This window comes from Gymnoscopelus braueri, assembly GCF_963280865.1.
Source record: "Gymnoscopelus braueri genome assembly, chromosome: 17".
Taxonomy (NCBI): domain Eukaryota; kingdom Metazoa; phylum Chordata; class Actinopteri; order Myctophiformes; family Myctophidae; genus Gymnoscopelus; species Gymnoscopelus braueri.
In genome coordinates this window covers 15,550,036-15,571,367 of record NC_137617.1, presented here as the reverse complement: position 1 = coordinate 15,571,367, position 21,332 = coordinate 15,550,036, and the positions used below count along the sequence as shown (strand labels likewise).

At 41.7% G+C, this 21,332-nt stretch overlaps 3 protein-coding genes across 4 annotated transcripts in view; 2 read left to right on the top strand and 1 right to left on the bottom strand.

Moving 5' to 3' along the window:
* Positions 1-325: 325 nt before the first annotated feature.
* On the bottom strand, positions 326-2,512 carry LOC308104613 (uncharacterized protein). 2 transcript variants are annotated; one of them, XM_080455065.1, is made up of 2 exons: positions 2,335-2,512; positions 326-1,918 (listed from the first exon to the last, which is right to left on the bottom strand). In XM_080455065.1, the coding sequence occupies exon 2, from the start codon at positions 1,897-1,899 to the stop codon at positions 934-936; it is 966 nt and encodes a 321-aa protein (XP_080311191.1). In that variant the 5' UTR covers positions 1,900-1,918; positions 2,335-2,512; the 3' UTR covers positions 326-933. The 2 variants fall into 2 exon arrangements, with proteins under 2 accessions (XP_080311191.1, XP_080311190.1); XM_080455064.1 differs by having other exon boundaries at positions 326-1,926; positions 2,347-2,512.
* Positions 2,513-5,023: 2,511 nt separating this feature from the next.
* fh (fumarate hydratase) lies at positions 5,024-13,118 on the top strand. The gene is made up of 10 exons (XM_080454910.1): positions 5,024-5,163; positions 6,271-6,402; positions 6,542-6,652; positions 6,930-7,106; positions 7,608-7,790; positions 8,118-8,283; positions 8,527-8,730; positions 10,475-10,602; positions 12,129-12,282; positions 12,545-13,118. Exons 1-10 carry the CDS (start codon positions 5,053-5,055, stop codon positions 12,685-12,687), a joined length of 1,509 nt encoding a protein of 502 aa, XP_080311036.1. The 5' UTR covers positions 5,024-5,052; the 3' UTR covers positions 12,688-13,118.
* A 2,443-nt stretch (positions 13,119-15,561) lies between these two features.
* The window catches only part of LOC308104997 (regulator of G-protein signaling 7-like), a gene marked incomplete at its 3' end in the record, with an annotated part of 124,719 nt that continues 118,948 nt past the window's right edge, over positions 15,562-21,332 (top strand). The window contains exons 1-2 of the mRNA XM_080455632.1: positions 15,562-15,656; positions 17,220-17,325. Of these exons, the coding sequence (XP_080311758.1) occupies positions 17,251-17,325 (75 nt within the window). The 5' untranslated portion in view covers positions 15,562-15,656; positions 17,220-17,250. The remainder of the gene's footprint in view (positions 15,657-17,219; positions 17,326-21,332) is intronic.

The following is a 21,332-nucleotide window of genomic DNA, read 5'->3' as shown; positions in this document are numbered from 1 at the left end:
GTTGGTGTTGCGTACATGCAGCAAGTAAGAAAAAGAATCTTTGTCAGGCCTATAAATGTTATGCCACACCCTTTATTTTCAGGTGAGGTCCTCAGGACTAAAGCCTGATTTATACTTGTTAATACTTGCATCATGTCTTGAAAATAGCAGATCTAGGAGCTTTTAGATCAGCAATTTTCTGTGCAAGACACTGGCATGCAAGTAAATATAAATCAGGTATCCCATACTGTAGGTTCTGAGTCTGGTGGTGGCCACACACTATATTACAGAGAAAAGAGCCAAGATACTGTAATGAATTAGTCTTTATTAAGACGATGAAAATAATGTCAGTAAGTCAATAAAACAGAAGTTTTTTCATTTAAACAAATCAGGTGACTAAGCACATGGAACAGTCATTTGAACAAAACAAAAAAAGCCCATACTTTTGCAGTAGCCTAAATCAAAGCTGAAGACACCTTCAGATCACACTGCCTGAGCCATAAGTATTGTGAAGGATGCAACTAATGCCCGTCATCTTTTTCGTTTGCTGCCATGTGGAACTAAACACATTAACCCTGGCATGCATATTTTGGGCAAATTCAAAAATCTAATTCAAAATCAGAAAGAATTGCTCACAACGCATTGTGACTTGTAGATCGTCAGTTTTTGCTATTTTTTGTCAAATTTAGGGCTATGGGATATCAGTATATAGGGCTTAAGTGGTTAAAGACCCACACTTCCATGCTAATAAATAGCTTTTAAAACACTGTCCATCTTTTTATTGTTGTTGTTCATCTTTGCGAGCAGGTGAGTGTATGTGTGTGTGTACGTGTGTGTGCGTGCATGTTGTGGAATGTTGGATAAACTATTTCAGATGAGATGCACATTAAATTCCGCTGTACAATAATGTGCAATGACAAAAAAGGCAATTAAATTGAACTGAATGTTATGTTTTTAATCCAGCTCAATAATCTGGAGATTCACCAAAGCACAGCAGACCTGCACCACCACATCAGCGTGGCTTTGCAGGGCGTGAGGAATGAAATGCAATATTTTATATTCTTCCAAACGGGGACTTGCCCATTTAATAGGGATCGGTGGGATGTCGTCCACAGTGACTCCTTCTGGCACAATGTCTTGGATTAAAAATCCTTTATCAGCCAGTATTAGATCCCCTGGCTTGAAGACCTCTAGGATTCCACTCACAGTCACCATGGTTGAGTCAGAGACCGATCCAGGGTACAATTTGCTGCAGTATGTTATGGTAGAGTTCGGCGCCATACCTAGCAAGGCTTTAAATGTGTGTTTGCCTTTGCGTGAGGAGTAGGTCTGCTGCTGATGGTCCATGGAGACTGGAGTATCAATTTCAAACTCCATGCACTCTATGATCATCCTGCAGTCACGATACTTCTGGAATGAAGAGGGTAAGCTCAACTGGTTTTTCTGCCGACTTGGCACGGTCTTCATTACGCCCTCGAAAAACAAGCTGTGGAGAACATGCATGAATGTAAGCATTACATTCATCGCACAAGCATAACTGCACTGGAAGAGCTGGGCAAGGTGCACGGTGGTGTAGTTGTGACGGAGCTTCATGAGAGTCATTAAGATCTGGTCTTCAAGTGACAGGGATTCTACTTTCCAGTCGTCGTGATAAACAATGGAGTTTTCAAATCTCGCCGTATAACAAACAACGACGTTGAACATCGCTCTGTCCGAGACGCCAGTTTCCATCCTCAGGACCTCGTCATCCAGGGTTGATGCAGAGTACCTGGAACCTTGACATTTGGGTGTCTGCACACCGTCAGCAGGCACACTCTCATCCGTGGGAGGACTCTTCTCCATGAGTGGTACCGGTGGACTGTCCTGTCCAATGTGCAGATTGTTCAAATCCCTCCTTAAAACGGCAGCTGCACACTCCATCACTGTCACTGTTACAGGCCTGCACGCCTGTAATGAGAAAATAATAATTATACATACAGTCTTATTATTATTATAATTATATCATACGTAGGGATGATAAGATAGAAATGGCAAATTAATGCTGATAAGAACAAAGATTTGTACAAAGTTAGAGTTGCTGTTGAGCTATACATGTTGAAAATATGACTAGCAGTGCTATTAGTATGAGGTCTGGGACTAAATATGTTTAATATATGCAAACAAAAGGGGGAAAAAGAAGATTGTTACACAAAAGTAACTGGCTGTGGGCTAGTAGGAACACTAGTTAGCTAAACTACTAGTAACTTAGCTAAACTACACTATAACACCAATAGCTGCTTACCCTACAAATGTGAAGTGTGAATGTGACTAGCTGGATCACGAATTTACATTTATGAAAAACAAGTAGTAGACGACTACTTTATTTACCTTATGATCCACAGGTTCTTCACTGTCACACTCGTGGGCAATCGGTGGAAACGCACACTAAACTTATGTTACGTTTCACACTACTCTACTGAAATACACCGTAGACACAATACTACAATATGCTACATATTATTAACAATATAAACACTATAACAGGCTAATCTTAAGCCAGTTAGAATAAGAAGGAAGGTAACTATCAAACTCAAAGCTGGAACGCGGCTGCAGAGACGCGGTAGGAAGTATTTGGAAGTGACGAAATAACAATCGCAATGGTTTGTGGGATGCGTAGTTCCTATACATTCATGTAGTTCTTTCACGCCTCTTGGCCTAACCCAAGGATAGACAAAGCATAGGCTACTTCTGATGTTCAAGTTCAACAGTACCATGTTTGGAGTCGTGAAAAGATGTTCAAGGGAATACATGGCCTATAGGCCTATATTTATTATTGTCAAGGGAGTCATGATTGAGATTCTTAAGAATGAGAGCGATGCCAACTTTAAGGCAGAAAGTAAGCAAATGTGGAGAAGAGAACTTGTTGCCTAGCTATGTAAATATGATGCTGTGTCCCTCCATATCATTTAATAGATAACGTTAAGTATACAGATATGAGTACAGCTATTTGACATCCATTGTTAAGTCTGATATAAACTTCCTCAGGTTAGGGGGTGATGGTAAACAAGAGGAATAGACAGCCTGCTTTTTAATCTCTTGACAGTTCAGTCTAATTACTACATCCATTCCATGATCAAGCATTTAAAGCTTGATAGCTTGACCTATTTATGTGTTTTTTTGTTTTTTTATGTATCTATCTATTTATATTTTGATGACCTTTAAAACCACTATTTAGTATTTACACACTGATCAGTCATTATAAATACATCAAAGTGATTACATTTGCGGTAAGATAGTCTACCAGAGAGTGATCACTGAAAATGAGTTGAATTTGAGTTTATGAATAACCTGTTAGTTTCCATTGATATATGAAACTGAGTCACTCATTTATGTATGTGCAGTATTTGTTATTATTATACTTAGTATTATGTGCATCCCAGCCATCCATCCAGCCACCCATCATCTATCGACCAATCTATTGTCTTGACCACACAACAGAGTTTTGTTTAAAGACGGGGTGCCGTGATTTTCAGTGACCCCCCCCCCCTAAAACATAATCATCAGGTATTATGGTTATACTAGGAGGAAGATTTTTTTCCAAAAAGTGTACAGAAAGAGTTAAAATTATGTTTTTATGTGGACACGCCTCCAGTTCATTAAGTATACCTGGTTCTCACCTCAGCACCTCCTCCACCACCTTAGCACCACCCACCTGTCCTAGTCCCTCCTCCTCCTCATGCCCACACCTGTTGTGTTATGATAATGAGGGGGAGGGTATAATTTTACTGTGTCATTAAAGTGCTGTTTTTCTATTGGCACGTTTGACCCTCAAGGTTTCAGCCTCCAGGAAGAAACTCAAAATAGTCAGAGAAGACATAAAACCATATAGAAACCTAGATACCTCATTGGCCTCTGCAGTTCGTTGGAGAGACCTGTTTCGTATGGTGGCCGCCATATTTCCGGGGGGTACAGGCACTGGCCAATTACTGCGTGTTGACTACTGGCCAATCACAGCACGTCTTTTCCAGGACTTGTCAGAATCTAATTGTCCCGCCCCCACCTGCCTCTGATTGGCCTACTGAACGCCCCCTTCTGTGACGCACACGGACATTTTCAGCTGCCCCCCCTGAAGCGGAAGCGTGCCCGCCATACAGACGCTTCAGAGCCAGAGGAGGAGTCTACCTTTATATGTCTATGCATAAAACACCATAAAAACACCACCAGGGGGCTTAATGAAGTTCTATCAACCTCATAGACACATGAAAAACAGAAAAAGTGCAAAACCATGGCACCACCCCTTTAATTTGCTAATAACAGCATATGTGGTTAAGCTCAAATCAACAGGGTCAGTAACATAGGCAGTCAGATATCAACATCACTACAGCACCACACTAGACAACAGACTTGTGAGACGTCACTCAGAAGGAAGCTACACAGAGAAGCCTCTTCTTTTTAATGTCATTGTGTGTACTGTAACTTCTCTGCTGATAATAATTCGGAAAACTGACAGTGATATTATTAACAGACTTCTTGGTAGTCTGAGTGCTGTGGGACATAGGAGTGCTTTTGGCAGTGGTGTAAAGTAACTAAGTAGTACATGTACTCAACTTGAGTAACAGTACTTGAGTAACTCAAGTACTGTACTTCAGTACAATTTTGAGGTATTTGTTTACTTTACTTGAGTATTTCCAATTGTCAGTACTTTTACTTCTACTCCACTACATCTCAAAGACAAATATTGTACTTTTACTCCACTACAATTATTTGAAAACCTTAGTTACTAGTTACTTTGCAGATATAAATGATCATTTATTTGTATTTTTATTATTAAATTAAATTATTATTCTGAACACAGGCCTTTTACTTGTAACAGAGTATTTTTATATTGTGGTATTGATACTTTTAGGGTTAAAAGTAACCTAACCCTAAAAAAAATGAGTACTTTTTCCACCACTGGCTGTTGGTCGGTGCTGCTTTCAATTATCTCCCCCCACTGTTGCACTGATAAGTTTCCGCCCCCTGAAACGATACATCTGGTTGGCTCAGACATTAGTTCCGCCCTAGTTTGGATCTTGACAGCCGTGTTCCGCCATCATGTATCGCTCTCTGCGCAGCGTCCACAGATTTAACTGCAGAGTGCTGGCTCTGCAGAAGCACCTCGCCAACACCAAGCACAGCCCTGCACTCCTTACACCCTCCAGAATGGTATGTTTACATGCTTTCTTTATGTTATATGAGCTGTTAGCACCGTGTGAGTGTGACCTTCTTAGCTGTAGCTTTAGCCAGTGTATATGAATGAATGTAGTCTAGCTAGCTAGCTGGGCTAGCAAACTTAACTGTTATGTAAAGTATGCACGTTTTGTAGTTAATTCACCCTAAAAGTAAGCAACTGCAGTTCTTCTAAGTGGTTTCATATGTCCTCATTAGCTTGTCAGCCCAACCTAGGTATCTCATTTGCTAACGTTAGCAACCAGAGGTCAAAGTCAGTTGTCTGTCAATACTGTCAGCTGTTGGATAATACTAGTCAGATAGTATTACTATTAGTTATACCCCTGAACTGGCCAGCTGGCCAGGCTGGCCAGTACAACTCCACAGTGGTAGAAAAAGTACTCACATAACATAACATGTGTTACTTAAATAAAAGTATCAATACTGCAATGTAGAAATACTCTTACAAGTGAAATTCTGGAATTCTAAATTTACTTGAGTAAAAGTACAGAAGTATTGGTCTTAAAATGTAAGCAGAAAGTACTCCATTATGCAGACTGTCCCATTTCACAAGTTTTCTAATGCATAAAATGTATAAAAAATCTTTAGAAAATAGCAGATCTACAAGCTCACAATTTGGATAATACTAGTCAGACAGTATTACTATTAGTGACACCCCTGGCCAGTACAACTCCAATGTTTGATCAGCTGATGAATCCCCATTGATATGATGGAAAATAAAGTACCGGATCCTAATGCGTTGCTGTAAAGTCAGTCATTTCCACATACACATTAATTAATGTACAGTAGTAGTAGTCTACTACAGGTTGCACCTACTGTTGATACAAACTAGCCTGCAAAGTTAGCCTTGCTGTTTAGATTCAAACCAATTCCGACCAAAAGAAGAATTAATCCCCATGCTGTTGCCGTGACTTCATATTGTAGCTTCAGTCATTGATTGTGAACTTTCAACGAGTTTGGCCAGACATCCCAGCAGCCAGTGCTCTGTTTATTTGCCCGGACTGATAAACCGCTTCAAATCAGCTTGTGCATTGTTAGGTTATATTTGACTTACTGTTTGTGTGCCCTTGTGTGCCCACACAGGCCAGTTCAGAGTTCAGGATCGAACGGGACACGTTTGGGGAGCTCAAAGTGCCGGTTGACAAGTACTACGGTGCCCAAACAGTCAGGTCAACCATGAACTTCAAAATCGGAGGTCCCTCTGAAAGGATGCCAGTAAGTCTCACACAAAGGCCTATTCATTGAATAAATGAACTGACTGAATGCCTGTAACCATCTACATCTAAATAATTTCTGCTCTCTCCCCTCTCTTCCTCCCCCCATCCTCTCCTTTCTCTTTCGTCGTCTTTCTCAGATCCAGGTCATTAAGGCCTTTGGCATTCTGAAGAGAGCAGCTGCAGAGGTCAACCAAGACTACGGCCTCGACCCCAAAATCGCTGCCGCCATCGTCCAGGCCGCTGACGAGGTCAAGTACAAAACACACACACACACACACACACACACACACACACACACACACACACACACACACACACACACACACACACACACACACACACACACACACACACACACACACACACACACACACACACACATACACACGCAGAGTAATTAATACATGATTCATTTTCATAGAACTTCTGTTCCTCACCCTTTCTGACACAGGAGCAAACATACAACATTAGTAGACATACAGATGAGAGTAGGCACCAGTATTTGACACATGCTTATTATTTTAGGTTGCAGCTGGGAAGCTAGACGACCATTTCCCTCTGGTGGTGTGGCAGACAGGCTCCGGAACCCAGAGCAATATGAATGTAAACGAGGTGATCAGTAACAGGGCCATCGAGATCATGGGGGGAAAACTTGGAAGCAAGGACCCGGTTCATCCCAATGATCATGTCAACAAGAGCCAGGTAATAATACAGTGTCTGTCTTTTATGATTCTGTTAGATTCATACGTATGTCGTATCTGGTGACATCTAAATTCAATGTAGTGAGTGACTAAATTGTAGAGACAACAGCCTCTAACAAACCTACGCCTGCTGCTTTGGAAACCAAACGCATAAACGTCCCAATATGAAGGACTGCCCTAAAGACTTTGAATTGATTCTGCAATGCAGTTAGTCTTTACATCTCTGAATTGTTTCCACCTACTTTTAGCCATTACATTGAATTTAGATGTTACCAGACATAATGGGTACGTGAGACTAGATTCATATGTTATCAATTCTTCTGGGAGACTTGGGTGACGGCATTGTAAATTAATTCAGTTTAGTTTTTTTATTTAATTCTGGCTTTCCAGACATCCGGCATTGTAAACTCAGTTTAGCCTTTTATTTAATTCTGTCTTTCCCAAGATCTGGAGGCTATGGAACGCTAAACAAAGTGCTCTTATGTGTGCGTTTCCCTTCCAGAGCTCAAATGACACCTTCCCCACTGCCATGCACATCGCTGCGGCCACAGAGGTGCACCACGTCCTGCTGCCGGGCCTGCAGGCTCTCCACGACGCGCTGGCCGCCAAAGCCGAGGAGTTCAAAGACATCATTAAAATCGGCCGCACACACACGCAGGATGCTGTGCCCCTCTCCCTCGGGCAGGTACAGCTGTAAAGACATTTCCACGGCTTTTAGGTTGGGTCAGGGTGTGGTTGTTGGAAATAGGACGTGGAAGTAGAGATCTTCACAGGTCCAAAATGATGGACCCAAACCCAAATATAGGACCCTTGAAATTTGGTCCAAGATCCGATTGGTTACGAGATAAAAAAAAAGACGGATTCGGACCCTAATTTGACCCGTGAGATTCATGTAGTATTATATGTCAAGTATTATAAGTGATGGTAAAATATAAAGGTTAGATATAAGCAGCCATATCATTTCTTCCTCAAAACTAACATACGTGTGTTTGTGTGCCTGTGTGGGTTGTAGGAGTTTGGTGGTTATGTCCAACAGGTGAAGTACAGCATACTGAGGATAAAGGCAGCCATGCCGAGGGTGTACGAGCTGGCAGCGGGTGGCACCGCCGTTGGCACTGGACTAAACACCCGAATTGGCTTCGCAGAGAAAGTAGCTGATACCGTTTCCTCTCTCACAGGTGAGCAAAGATACACACACACACACACACACACACACACACACACACACACACACACACACACACACACACACATACACATACACATACACATACTGTACACACGCATACTGTACTCACGCAGATTCGTTCTGGAGCAGGATCACACCAACAAGTACAAATATATGTAACATTGATGCAATAAAATATGGTTTATATCACAACAAGAGTGTCCTGACTGAACTGTTTGTATGTTTTCGGTAGGTCTGCCTTTCATAACTGCTCCCAATAAGTTCGAGGCCCTGGCGGCTCACGACGCGCTGGTGGAGCTGAGTGGAGCCCTGAACACCGTGGCTGTGAGCATGATGAAGATCGCCAACGACATCCGCTTCCTCGGTTCAGGACCCCGCTCTGGCCTGGGAGAGCTCATACTGCCTGAGAACGAGCCTGGAAGCAGCATCATGCCAGGTCAGCGGGCAAAGGCCACTGTCTGAGAATGTATACACTGTCACGCACCCATGGTGCACGCTGAAAACAGCAGATCTATGATCTCACAGTACATTGCACGCAATGCATTGTGATGCTTGTAGATCTGCTATTTTCAAAGTAGAAATCGGGCTTAAAGCCGAAGCTTTTCCACATGGCCAGTCAAATTAGTCAAATTATTGATAAAGTACACCGAGAAATTGTCACACTAAACCAAAAATACAACGTAACAGTACTGAAATAGCCGACTAATCAACTGGGACTGCATAATATAGCCAGGAAAGATATGGACAGCTGTACCATTGAAATGAGCAAAACAGTTCTTAACTGATGTTTCATGGCAACAAATAATTCAAGACAGTAAGCAAAGTTTGGGTGTGTAATGTATTACAAAATGGCAATAACATTTCTATTCAAGTCCTAAGAACCGAAACGAATACATTTCAATGACACAGACTTCCCTTAGCTTTCTAATATGAGGCAGCACTCTGTCTATGACTATGGGTAGTTTTGCACACAAAAAGTACAGAAACCTGCACACATTACAACTCCCTGCCTATCCTTCTCTCTGTCTTACTCTATCAGTCTGTCTGTCCAGCTGAAAGCCATCATCCATAGCAGCAGCTTCAGGTTTCAACCCTCATTTTTATTTTTGGACTGGCCTTTTCTTTCTTCACCCTTTGACACATGCACGCAAGAATGCACACACACACACACACACACACACACACACACACACACACACACACACACACACACACACACACTGCCCTCACGATTCAATTCGATTACGATTCACCAGGATTCGATTACAATTAACCTTGTAATAATTCGATTCGACGATGCATCGCGATGCATCACACTTTTCTATATTATTGTACAACATGGAAACGTTTTCATCAGTCAATACAAGCAGTCAGATATACTGAACGACATATAAATCTGCCTGCTTCTCTGTGCAATTAGCAACATGATTAAAAAACAAAAATACATATATATATATTAAAAAGAATTAATACAAAAAACATATTTTCTTTTTCAAAATCAATTATTCGATTAATCAATTATTGACATTTGTGAATCGATTCATAATTGTCCATGTCCGCATTGCGATTAATCGATTATTCGATTATTTTTGACACCACTAACACACACACACACACTCACTCACACATACTTTTATGCAAAGTGACTTACAAGTGTGAGATCGGAATAAGCAGAGTAACCATGAACTCTAGTCGCTAAACAACAGATAAATAGTCACATATATATATAGAGTGCAAAGAGAACAATGTAGTGCCTCAAAGAAACTAGGACACCTGGTAAACAATGAACCTCACATCTGTCTAGACATAACATTCTTAACTTTTGTGGTCAAGAAAAACTATTCCAAGTAACAATTTAATATAATTAAATATTTCATGTGGGAAGTGAGTTTGTGATTTTTTTTTTATTTCCACATTACACAAGAACAGTTTAACCACCGTATACTTTGTACGAGAATTAGAAATCTACAAACTCACAAGGTGTCGTGATGCAGTGCATAGTGAGCTTGTTGATCTGCTATTTTTTTTTTTTTTTTTTTTTTTTTAATGGTTTAGTCTGACATAAAGTTTTCACTTATAATGCCCAAAAGACATATGCCAGATTGAAAGTAGTTACACACTTACAACTGCAGTATGTGTATCTTTATAGCTAGATTAACTCAATGTATGTTTATGTATAGGTAAGGTGAACCCTACACAATGTGAGGCGATGACGATGGTAGCAGCTCAAGTAATGGGGAACCACGTGGCGGTCACTATTGGAGGCGCCAACGGACACTTTGAGCTCAACGTGTTCAAGCCCATGATTGTGAGTGTGCATTCGTATGTGTTCACTGTGTGTGTGTGTGTGTGTGTGTGTGTGTGTATGCGAGGACTGCTTGTTGGTGGCAAATTTTGTAGGTCTTAGAATACTATAATGTTTTCATCATGCTTAAATGCTATGTATGGGTGTACTCAGTCTACGCACACAAGACGTCTGTTGATCGCCACGTCAACAGCCACACTTTTAACTGATATTACATGGCTTAGGTTTCAAACTTTCTCTACTCATACAAGCAGGCAGTATACTTCTTGCTGAAATGAAGTTCGGAGAGGTTGAACAAAATGGTGTGATTGCGGAGAAAACACACTCCTTTGGTGAAGTTTTCTTTGGCACTTCTTGCACTTTCAAGATTTTCATACTAGCCGAAATCACTGCAAATGACAATGCGAACATCATGTGTGATTGGTCAGAAAGTCAAGGTGGGTGTGATTTATGCAGCGAGTATAAACGATTTAGTCTACAGAGAATGTCCTTAGTTCAGGTAATCTGAAAAATATTTGAATTATTTCTAAGTATGCTGGAGGAAAGAATAATACCTTACACTCTCCTAGGATGGTGTCACTCTGTACCCAAGCAGAACACCGTACTGAATATTTCACACTGTGTGCTTATCAATATTTTACTTTCCTCTCTGCATTGAATGAATAATGTGATTGTCTCATCGCTGCAGTGCTGTGAGCAATGTTTGTTTGTTGCATTCCTTGCCTCTCTACTTCTCTTGTTACTGAGGCTTTGCAGCAAACTGTTTTACGTAACTTCATTTCTGACACTGGGGGGGAGGGGGGTGGGGGGGCTGGTGTTCCAGAGGGTCCCCAGCAAAAGTAGTTAATATAGCGTCACAATCATTTTAACCATATTTTATACTTTGGCTATTCAAAAATAGCAGATATACAAGCTCATAGCGCGTCACTTCGTGCCATGCTATGAGCTTGTACTGTAGATCTGCTTTTTTTAAACAAACATTTCTAAATCAAATGTTTGCTTCTGGAGGTCCCTGGCACGGGAGGATATTGCAAGTGGCCCCCAAGTAATTGGCATAACGCAAAGATTTAATGATAATATAACATTGATATAAAATATTTAATGTAAAACGGGTTTTCATTGTGACACCGATAAATAGGAACTTTCATGTTATTTCCAGTGATCCATGCCGGAACACAATCGTTTGATTGATCATTGAAATGAACATACACGCGGCCCACCCATCTGACCACAGCCTTTCGGCTGACGTGTTAAATGGTCAGATGGGGGGGCCGCAAATGCCTTAGAAATTTTCAACATTTTCCATAAATGTGAATCACTGATGTAGAGAAGATGGACATTATTTCATCATTGCACTGTATTCACTAGAATTACATGCCCAAATGTTGCTTAATGTCATTCTACCATAACTCAATCTCATTGTTTTTCTTATGTGTGAATGGGCTGCGTTTACTGCTGATATTTTACAGGTTACAGTGTATTGGCCTATGTACTTCTCTTCTAACGGTGCCTTCTCTCTCTCTCTGCAGATTAAAAATGTGCTCCAATCGGCACAGTTGCTTGGTGACGCTTCCGTGTCCTTTACTACCAACTGTGTGGTTGGAATCGAGGCGAACGTGGAGAGGATAAATCAACTCATGAATGATTCTCTTATGCTGGTCACAGCTCTCAACGAACACATTGGTATGTACCAGAACTATTATTAACTGTCCCTATCAGTGTGCACATATGGACATGCAAACAAATTAACCTGTTGTCATGTAAATAACATGCTTACATACTGTTACCGTATGCAGAGATGTAATGAAGTTGCAAGAAAATAAATGTGCACTTCCCCTTTTTCAACACTAGAGGGCTGTCAGACGCCACAATGTGTTATTGGAATGAGTCTCTCAAAAGCAAGCTCTAAGCACCCGTTTGGTAAAACTCTCTCTGTCTTGTTCAGGCTACGACAAGGCGGCCACCATTGCCAAGACGGCGCATAAGAAGGGCACCACGCTGAAGGCTATGGCTATAGAGCTGGGCTACGTGACAGAGGAGCAGTTTGATCAGTGGGTGAGACCCAGTGACATGCTGGGGCCAAAGTAAAGGCCAACAAACCAAACCGCTCCAAACATCATCCTGGAAAATTGAGGCCATTTCAGACCAGTCATCCATGGAAGTTGGAGGAAATCACACAGTAGCATCATGCCCGTGTATATGTAAACAAACTTTGGGGCCAAGTTGTTGTTCAAAATGCTTTCCTACTATGGTGGTAGTTGAGTTCACTACCTGCGTTGCCAGATGGGTGGAGTTAGTTGGCACTGGGAGGACAGTTCACAGATGGTCCCGCTGTGCCATCTCAAACAACACCACACATGAGGTCTGAAAGGAAAAGTACATGAATGGTTCCCTGTCTTATGTCTTTGTATACAATAAACGCACTACATTTTTGTTGAAAAACATATCTGGTTTGTATTGGTGAATTCACATTGCATTAAGCCATTGATTGTACATAACAGATTAAATATTAACCCCCAGTTTGTTTGGAAATATTTGGGACACAAGTGCAATAATGTGTTTCGGCTGTCATTTATTACTTACAGTAAGTGCCAAGAACATTTGACAACTTTGATTCCCAGACCCCTACCCTTAACCATAATCCTCACTGCTACTTGCCGATTCCTAACTTGAACCTGACTAAATCGTAACCCCCATCTTGACCCCTAAAGGTATATATTACAGTATATTCCCTTGTAAGCACCAGTTAAGATGATGCAACAAATGATGTACTAGTGTAAACCAAAACAACAAATGGTATTGTTAATACATAAATGCTTCCGATGGATATACTCTATACTGTACTGTAACCTATAATAAAATGGTTATTATATGCTAAAAGAATTGCAGCGAATGCTGCTGGCGGTGAGGTCCACTATATTGTACATGTACATACACCTACTCGCCAACCTGTTGTTAAAGTCTGCTTTGTTGGTGATTACTATTCTATGGTCCCTTCTAAGCAGAAGCATAATTAACACATACACAGTGCGTCTCTGGCACTCGCTGCAATTTGTCTCACTCACGTCTCTTATCACCTCTACACAGTTGAGGAAAGAAAGGAACCAGAGGGACGACTACTACTTATCATTGATGCTGACAGTGGGGGTGGGAAGTGTTGTCTTGATGTGGGATTTCCAGAACAAGAGCCTGGTGTAATCTTCAAGCTGTTGCTGCTGTAGTCTGTTTGCCTACACTCAACCAGCTGCATGGGCAGCTAACCATCGATTATCAGATACTAAAAACCAGTCGGGGTTCAAATACGGAATGTAGCTGGTGAATCTTAGTGGTGTGGGCGGCTACAAGGCTACAAGTTGGATATTATTGGCCTTTTATTGTGGAAATGTAGATGTCATCTGCAGCTGAATCACATTAAAGACGGGGATCTGATTCCTTTCTGGTTGGCACTGACTGTGGGTGGAGTTGGGGGGGTTCCACTGATAATGGACTGGTAATAGTTATGCCAATCCCACATTTATTGACCAGTTGCATGTACTTTCAACGAAGACCCACACATACAGTAGGCCTACATTCTTGAAATGTACTGACATAGCAATGCCATGACATATTCTAGGTCCAACTTCATGTATGGCAATTTAACAGAAAGAAGGCTGCCCTGTTTCTCAGTGTTACATAAACATCCATCCGCTCCACCGTGCCGTTACCAAGGCGCTTTGGCTGCTGATGAGAATTAATTCCCCGCACGTGATTGGCCCCGAGGTCGGTCGGGCGCGCGCTCACGTTTGTGATTGATATTGCCCGCGCACTACGAGCGAGCGAGGTGCACACTAGTGTGCACACGCTCGCGCGCACTGCTTTTGCTTACTCGGCTACACATAATTTGGTGCCCTGTCGAATTATGTGACTCTAGAGGTCGCGTCGCTCTCTGGAAAGATTCCCCCCCTGTGTGTGACCTGACTGTGTTGCAGCAACAACAACAAACACGCCAGACAGACAGCAATCCAAACCTGCTCAGGGACATACATGCAAACCCCTCACATTGTAAAACATTAGTGTTCTGGGGTCGGCATAGCCTTGGATCAAGACTATCATAGATGTATTTTATTTATCGATTTAGACATTTCTATGTCTACGATAGTCTTGGCTAGCACCCCCCAGTGCGTCCTGCACTATCACCAGTAAAGCCTGCATTTCTCCGAACACGTACAAATGCAAAATATAAGGTGCTTGCCCGGTTTCCCCAAATGTTAACTCGCCCTTCGGAGTCTTTGTGCATTGTATTAGTCCATTGTATTAAATGGATGTGTGTTATAATCCTGTCTGTGGCCGAATGCCATTCCTTCCTGTTTACATTAAGTGTAATTCCGTCTTTCACCGGATGCGCCCCGTCACTACCGCCCATTGAGGATACAGGGAACTTCCAACAGAATCCGACACAAACGGGATTAAAACACTTAATTATTGAACAATGCGGACTAATACATTGCACAAAGAGTTCGAAGGGTGAGTTAACATTTGGGTCAACCGGGTAAGCACCTTATATATTTATTTTGTACATGTACGGAGAAGTACGGGCTTTACTGGTGAAAGTGCAGGACGCACTGGGGGGTGCAGGCCAAGACTATCTTAGATACGAAAGTAAAAGTCAGATTCGATCAAACACATCTATGATAGTCTTGATCCAAGGCTAGGGTCGACATGATTGAGAACGAGCATGCACGGTGCAGCGAAATTGTCTCTAGTCTGTAGTCACATTATTCGACAGCTCGGTCTGGTCACAATATTCGATAGGTGGGTGTAACACGCTCCTCCGTTTCACTCCCAGAGGATGCGAGAGCCAGGCAGACAGGCAGTATCAGTGTCTCTGTGTGTGTTGAGGAGATTTGATCACATCTGACACACATTTAGTTGTTTTTCTTTTGTCTCCAATGAACAAACAACGGATTCCTTCGACCGGCAGCTGACAAACTAAAGAAGAGTCTCGTTATTTAGATATCTTGGGATATCTTTTAATCGGGGCTTCGCTGTTTATTGGGCGGAGGGAGATAGGATTTAAGGTAAGCATAAACATACGATTGATCAGTGATTGATTGATGATGTAAAAAATGTTTAACGTTATGAAGGGGTGAAATAAATGGCACAAAACTGATATATCCGTAACCAGCGTGGTTGGAGGAGCTATCCATGGTTCTGAATGAGACTGTTATCATAACACTGTGTTTTCATTACACTGTTGCCCTTCTACAGAGACAACAGCAGCTAGGCTACCTGGAATGCATCATAATAACTAACTAAATACTCCTTTAAATCAACTGTATGCTGACATTGAAAATGACAATGATATTAGACTCTGAACAAATTATCCATATTTTTTTCCCTTTTGTTTGGCTTGCTTTGAGTATATACCCTGATTTTATGTTGTCTTATTTGTGTTGTGTTTTGGTCTGGTTGATATTTAGTTTTTCAGTTTTTTTGCTAATTGTTTTGTATTGTATGTTTACAGTATATTGTACTGCTGTCTTTAGAACCCCTCGAAAACGAGATGCTGCATCTCAAGGGGTTATTCCTAGTACAGAATTTCAATATATATATATATATATATATATATATATATATATAATGGACAGATAGGCTGTATCACAATGAGGGTGGTCGGCTTGACATTATAATGGTTGTGGTCTGGTAGCCACATGCAGGCACGAAATGTTCCACCTTTAGAGGTTATCGGTTGTTTTTGGACAACCCATTTAATGTGGAACAGACGGAGAGCCGTGTTGTTCCGAGCATGTCTTACTTTCGTGTGGTCCAGTTCACCTGGTCTCCCTGGACAGCTTGTGCAATTAACGTTTGACCACCATTTGTCTTGTTCTTTATTTCTCTTAGCCAAATATCCCAATGCTGTCATGCTGTTGACAAGTCACTGTTTCTTGTTCAAATACATTTTTGGGAAACCAAAATCTGGTTCACAGCCTACAACACAAGCCACAGAGCATTTCATTTAGTGACTACCTTGATCCAACCTTAACCATCATACTTGAGAGACCAACCTTTGTTTTATTGCCCTTTTTGGGCTGTTAAAAAGTCAATAGCTGTCCCCACTATTTAGTACTTCCTCTACAATCATTATCTATCCAACTAACTAACTACAGTGCTCCCAGCTTTGCCACAGCTGTGCACACTTGCGTGTGTGTGTGTGTGTGTGTGTGTGTGTGTGTGAGATTGTTAGTGCGTGTGCATGCCTACATATCTACCAGCATGTGAGCATTTTTCAATGTTAGTGGCTGTCAGGCAGCAAACCATGATCCATAAGAACTGGCAGCAGTTACAGTAATAATGATCTCTCTGGTTCTGCTTGTGTGTGCTTTGCAGGAGTGGATTAAGCCTCGGTTATACTCAGTTGCACACAGGTGTTGCCTGCCGTAAATAGCAGATCTTCAAGTCACAACGCGTCACATTCGTGACGCACTGTGAGCTTGAAGATCTGCTATTTACTGAGCACGACAACGGCACGCAACTAAGTATGAATCAGGCTTTATTGTGTTTCCAGCAGTAGATCCTGGCTCACACCAAAGGTAGCAGTAGTAATAATGTGTGTCTCTCTCTCTCCCTCTCTGTTGTAGGAGTGTGGTTGTCTGGTCCTAGCGGTAGATCATGGCCCAGACCATCAGCAGCGGCAGTAGTAATGGGGTCGCAGATGAGTCACCTAACATGCTGGTCTACAGAAAGGTAAGCAACGCTCAACAGCCTGTGTGTGTCCGTGTGTGTGCTCCCAAAGTCAGATTGTCATCTGAATTCAGAACCAACACATGACAGCACTAGGGGATTCACGATGTTCTATTAGGATAACCATCACGTTACCACTTACTTCCTATTTCATGTTTTGACCGGGGTCCCCCAGGGCTCTATACTTGGTCCCCCTCCCCCTGTTGATCTACAATATCACAACACTTTGCGATGCGTTGTGAGATTGGATCTGTATTGGATCTGCTATTTTCACGGAATGTTCGCACCCAGAATAGGGATGTTAGCGGTTCATGTGGTTAAAGTCTCATCTCCTGCTTTTCCTCATTCGTGAAGGCATAAGTAGTAGGTTTTTAAACTCAATAGATGGTAACTGCTAAAGTACATATGACAAAGATCTGTAGGCTACATACAGCGTATAGGCCTACAGGCAGGCTCTACTTAAAGGGATACTTCACTTTAGGGCCGGGGACACATTTAAAAAAAATATTAAAAATAAATGAAAAAAGTTATGGAAAATTCATGGCCCCCTCACGCATTAGAGTGTCCTACTAATGTGTGAGGGGGCCATGAATTTTCCATAACTTTTTTCATTTATTTTTAATATTTTTTTTAAATGTGTCCCCGGCCCGAAAGTGAAGTATCCCTTTAATACCTGTGACATGCAAGAACTACAGTAGGCCAATCTGTTGATCTACATGTGTAGAAAAGGACTCATGATTGAAAAGCTATTGGAAATGATGAAAATGCAGAGTTGCCAACAGCGCAAATCAACCTTTTCAAATTCCTGAAGGTTATCCAGGACATAGATGGTTTTCAGTGACAAGCGGGAGTGATTAGGATTGATTGCAACCCCCTCTTCGCGACTTTAAATGCTATTGGGGAGGGTCAAGGAAGAGCAAAATGGCTGCTGTGTGAATATGGTCAATAGCTCATGTAACTGAGTAGCTGGCTGGCTGTTAAGGTAGCGTGACGGCTAATGAGGCTGCAGTTAATGCAATAGAGCGAGATAACTTGAGTCAGTGTGAATGGGAATACTGAAGGATGTGGTGGAGTTCTGGATGGAGGGAGGGCTCCAAAGAGCACTTATAGCCTCCAATTTCACACCTAATCTTTCTTTCTATTTTCTTTCTTTTTCTTTTAAAGATAAATATTTGGGAGTTTTTTTCTTTTTTTCTTTTACTACAGGAAAGTGTAGTGCAGTCAGTGGTTTTCAACCTTTTTCGTGTCAAGGACCCCCAAATTGACACATATTAGCCCAGGGACCCCCATTTGAAAAGATATGCCAGGGACTCAACCATTTTCACTTCTTGGGGGTCCCAATCTACACTGTAGTATCATCATCATCAGTATTCATTTAACTCTGAGAGTGTACAGGTCCATTTGGTTCCATTTGTACACTGAGTTACAGACAGTTACAGGTCAATTTGGTTCTTAACTATTAATTTGTCTGGGGACCCCCTGGAACCTTGAAAAATAGCCCCTGGAACCCCCTCAAGGACCACTGGTGGTCCCCGGACCAGTGGTTGAGAACCACTGGTGTAGAGGAAACCGAGGGCAGAGAGAGAGGGGGAACATGTACGATTCAATCAATATCACAGATGCTACTTAATTGCATAGAGGGGGTCCAAAATGTAGAGGCTATAAAACAAGGTATTCTATCGCTTCAGGTAATATTTGGGCCATAAATCAAGTACAATAGTATATTTAAAGACCATACAGGTGCTGTTGCATTTTTAGCCCTTCGACCCCCTTAAAGATAACATGTTATGGCACATCTGTTTTATTGTGGTGGAGAGAGGCAAAAGAAAGGAGGAGGAGAGGATGTCATGGTCATATGTCGCAGGACCTGACCTGGATTCAATGTCAGGATGTCGCTGTTATGTGGTCGCTGTGGTCAGGATGCCCCAAATTGACTTCATGTATGTGTACATGTATTTAGTTGTCTATGCAGATACAGGAAAGACTATGCCTTTATATTATGAAATGGTCACAAAATATGTATAAGACAGGTGTTTTATAAAGAAGCATTAAGTAATATTATTATAAATGAGTGATTTTTTTAAAGTCAGCTTTTGTTGGATCTTTGTCAGCCCCCTCCACATGGCCTTGTGTTGCTTGGTTCGTTGTGTGACTAAAACTCATATAGTTTAATTCCATACTCATATAGTTTAATTTTCATTGAGCCAAGTCTTTGTGCATTTGCATAAACTGTGTCAATGTCAGGACATTGTCAAACAATGTCCTGAGATAGATACACTCTTTCTGAAAAGGTTTTGTTTATCATTGTTTAAGATCAGTGCCCTTTGTGTTGTCTTTTTCTTCATTGTCATTATGGCTCATGATTCTGATGCCGCTATTAAGGCTTCCAGTCCAGAGTTCACCATATTATCAAACCACACTGATTTTAATAAGAAAAATATGATATTATATATATATTACGTTATGTAGAAATTGACTTTCTGAATGGCACTAGTTGTGTGGGTTTGAATTTGGGACATTATTTTGTAGGTTGCATCAATTCTTTGCCATTAGCAGTGTACTGTATCTAATTATGTATGATGGTGTTCCAAACTTTACTTTTTAATAGCTGTGGATTGGAAGACACTGCTTGTATAAAGTGCATGAGGTGAGAAAACACAGATTACGTGTGATGCTGATTAGCTACAAAGTAGAAGCAAAACGAGCACAACTCAGTACTTAAAAGCAATAGTTTTCCAGCACGCACACACCCACACTCCATGTCACTTGTAGCTTAGAAACACCCTGCAGGTTATAGGAACGATGTCACTTGGAAACACAGCTCTTTGCAAGTCGTTTTTACTGGGGACAAGCGACAAAATGCTACACAGTGCACCTTTTGAAATGCTCCAAAATCACCAACATTTTGGACACAAGGGAACTGGATGTAGAAAAAGGGGTTAGATTGTCATCACCAAGCTTAGCCTGGTATTGTTGGAGTATTCCAGGGCCCCTGCCTAGGTCTCATCCTTCTGAATCATTCAGGGACCCCCCACCACCACCACCTCCGTATGGCACCCCTGTGTACTGCATATAAATAAACAAATTTATTTTTAAGTAGTCTGGAAGATTCCGCTCATTAGCCGTGATGGGAAAAGATTGTCGAAGTGAGAAAGCAAGAGAGAGAGAGAGAGAAGAGAAGAGGTGCTAAAAGGGAAGAGGCAGTGTGTGTTCGCGTGTGCGTGTGCTTGCGTGCGTGCGTGCGCTCGCGCGCGTGACGTAGGCATGCAGAGAATGTGTTGCAGGTTAATAGGTCTCACAGGAGTCTTTCATGTTCTTGTGAGAGAGAGAGATAGCCTGACGTGACTATCCCTCTGCTAGATATCAACCTCAGCCTAATTAAAAGAGCTGACACACACACACACACACACACACACACACACACACACACACACACACACACACACACACACACACACACACACACACACACCACTAACATCACCACCATCTTGATGACAAACCAGTAGTAACAGAATACAATAATAATGATAATAACAGTAATATAATAGCAGAGCATGTGACTGTGTGATATGTATGTATATATGTTTGTGTGTGTGCATGCGTGTTTGTGTGTGTGTAAGTGCGTGCGTGTGTCTGTGAGGGGGATATTGGTCTTCCTCTCGGGAATCTATTGATTAACATTCCTAACTTAACAAGTCTATCGACAAGTATCGCAGAGTAGTCATGTCACACCGCTACAGGAAACAGAAAAGCAGCGAAAGCATGCTAGAGAACAGAGAAATGGAAGCGAGGGAGAGAGAGCCTCTCTTTCACCCACGCAAAGAAAAAACCTGGCCAATGCTGGGTAGTGGTACCGAAACCTGAACACGCTGTTCAATGTCAGCGCAGTAACCCTGGCAATAGGCACAGCAGCCATATTGGAAAGGAAATTGGGCCGCTTCTTACTTCCTTCACATGTGTTACCAATGATTCTAATTAAGGTTGTGTTCCAAACAGGGTGCTGATGT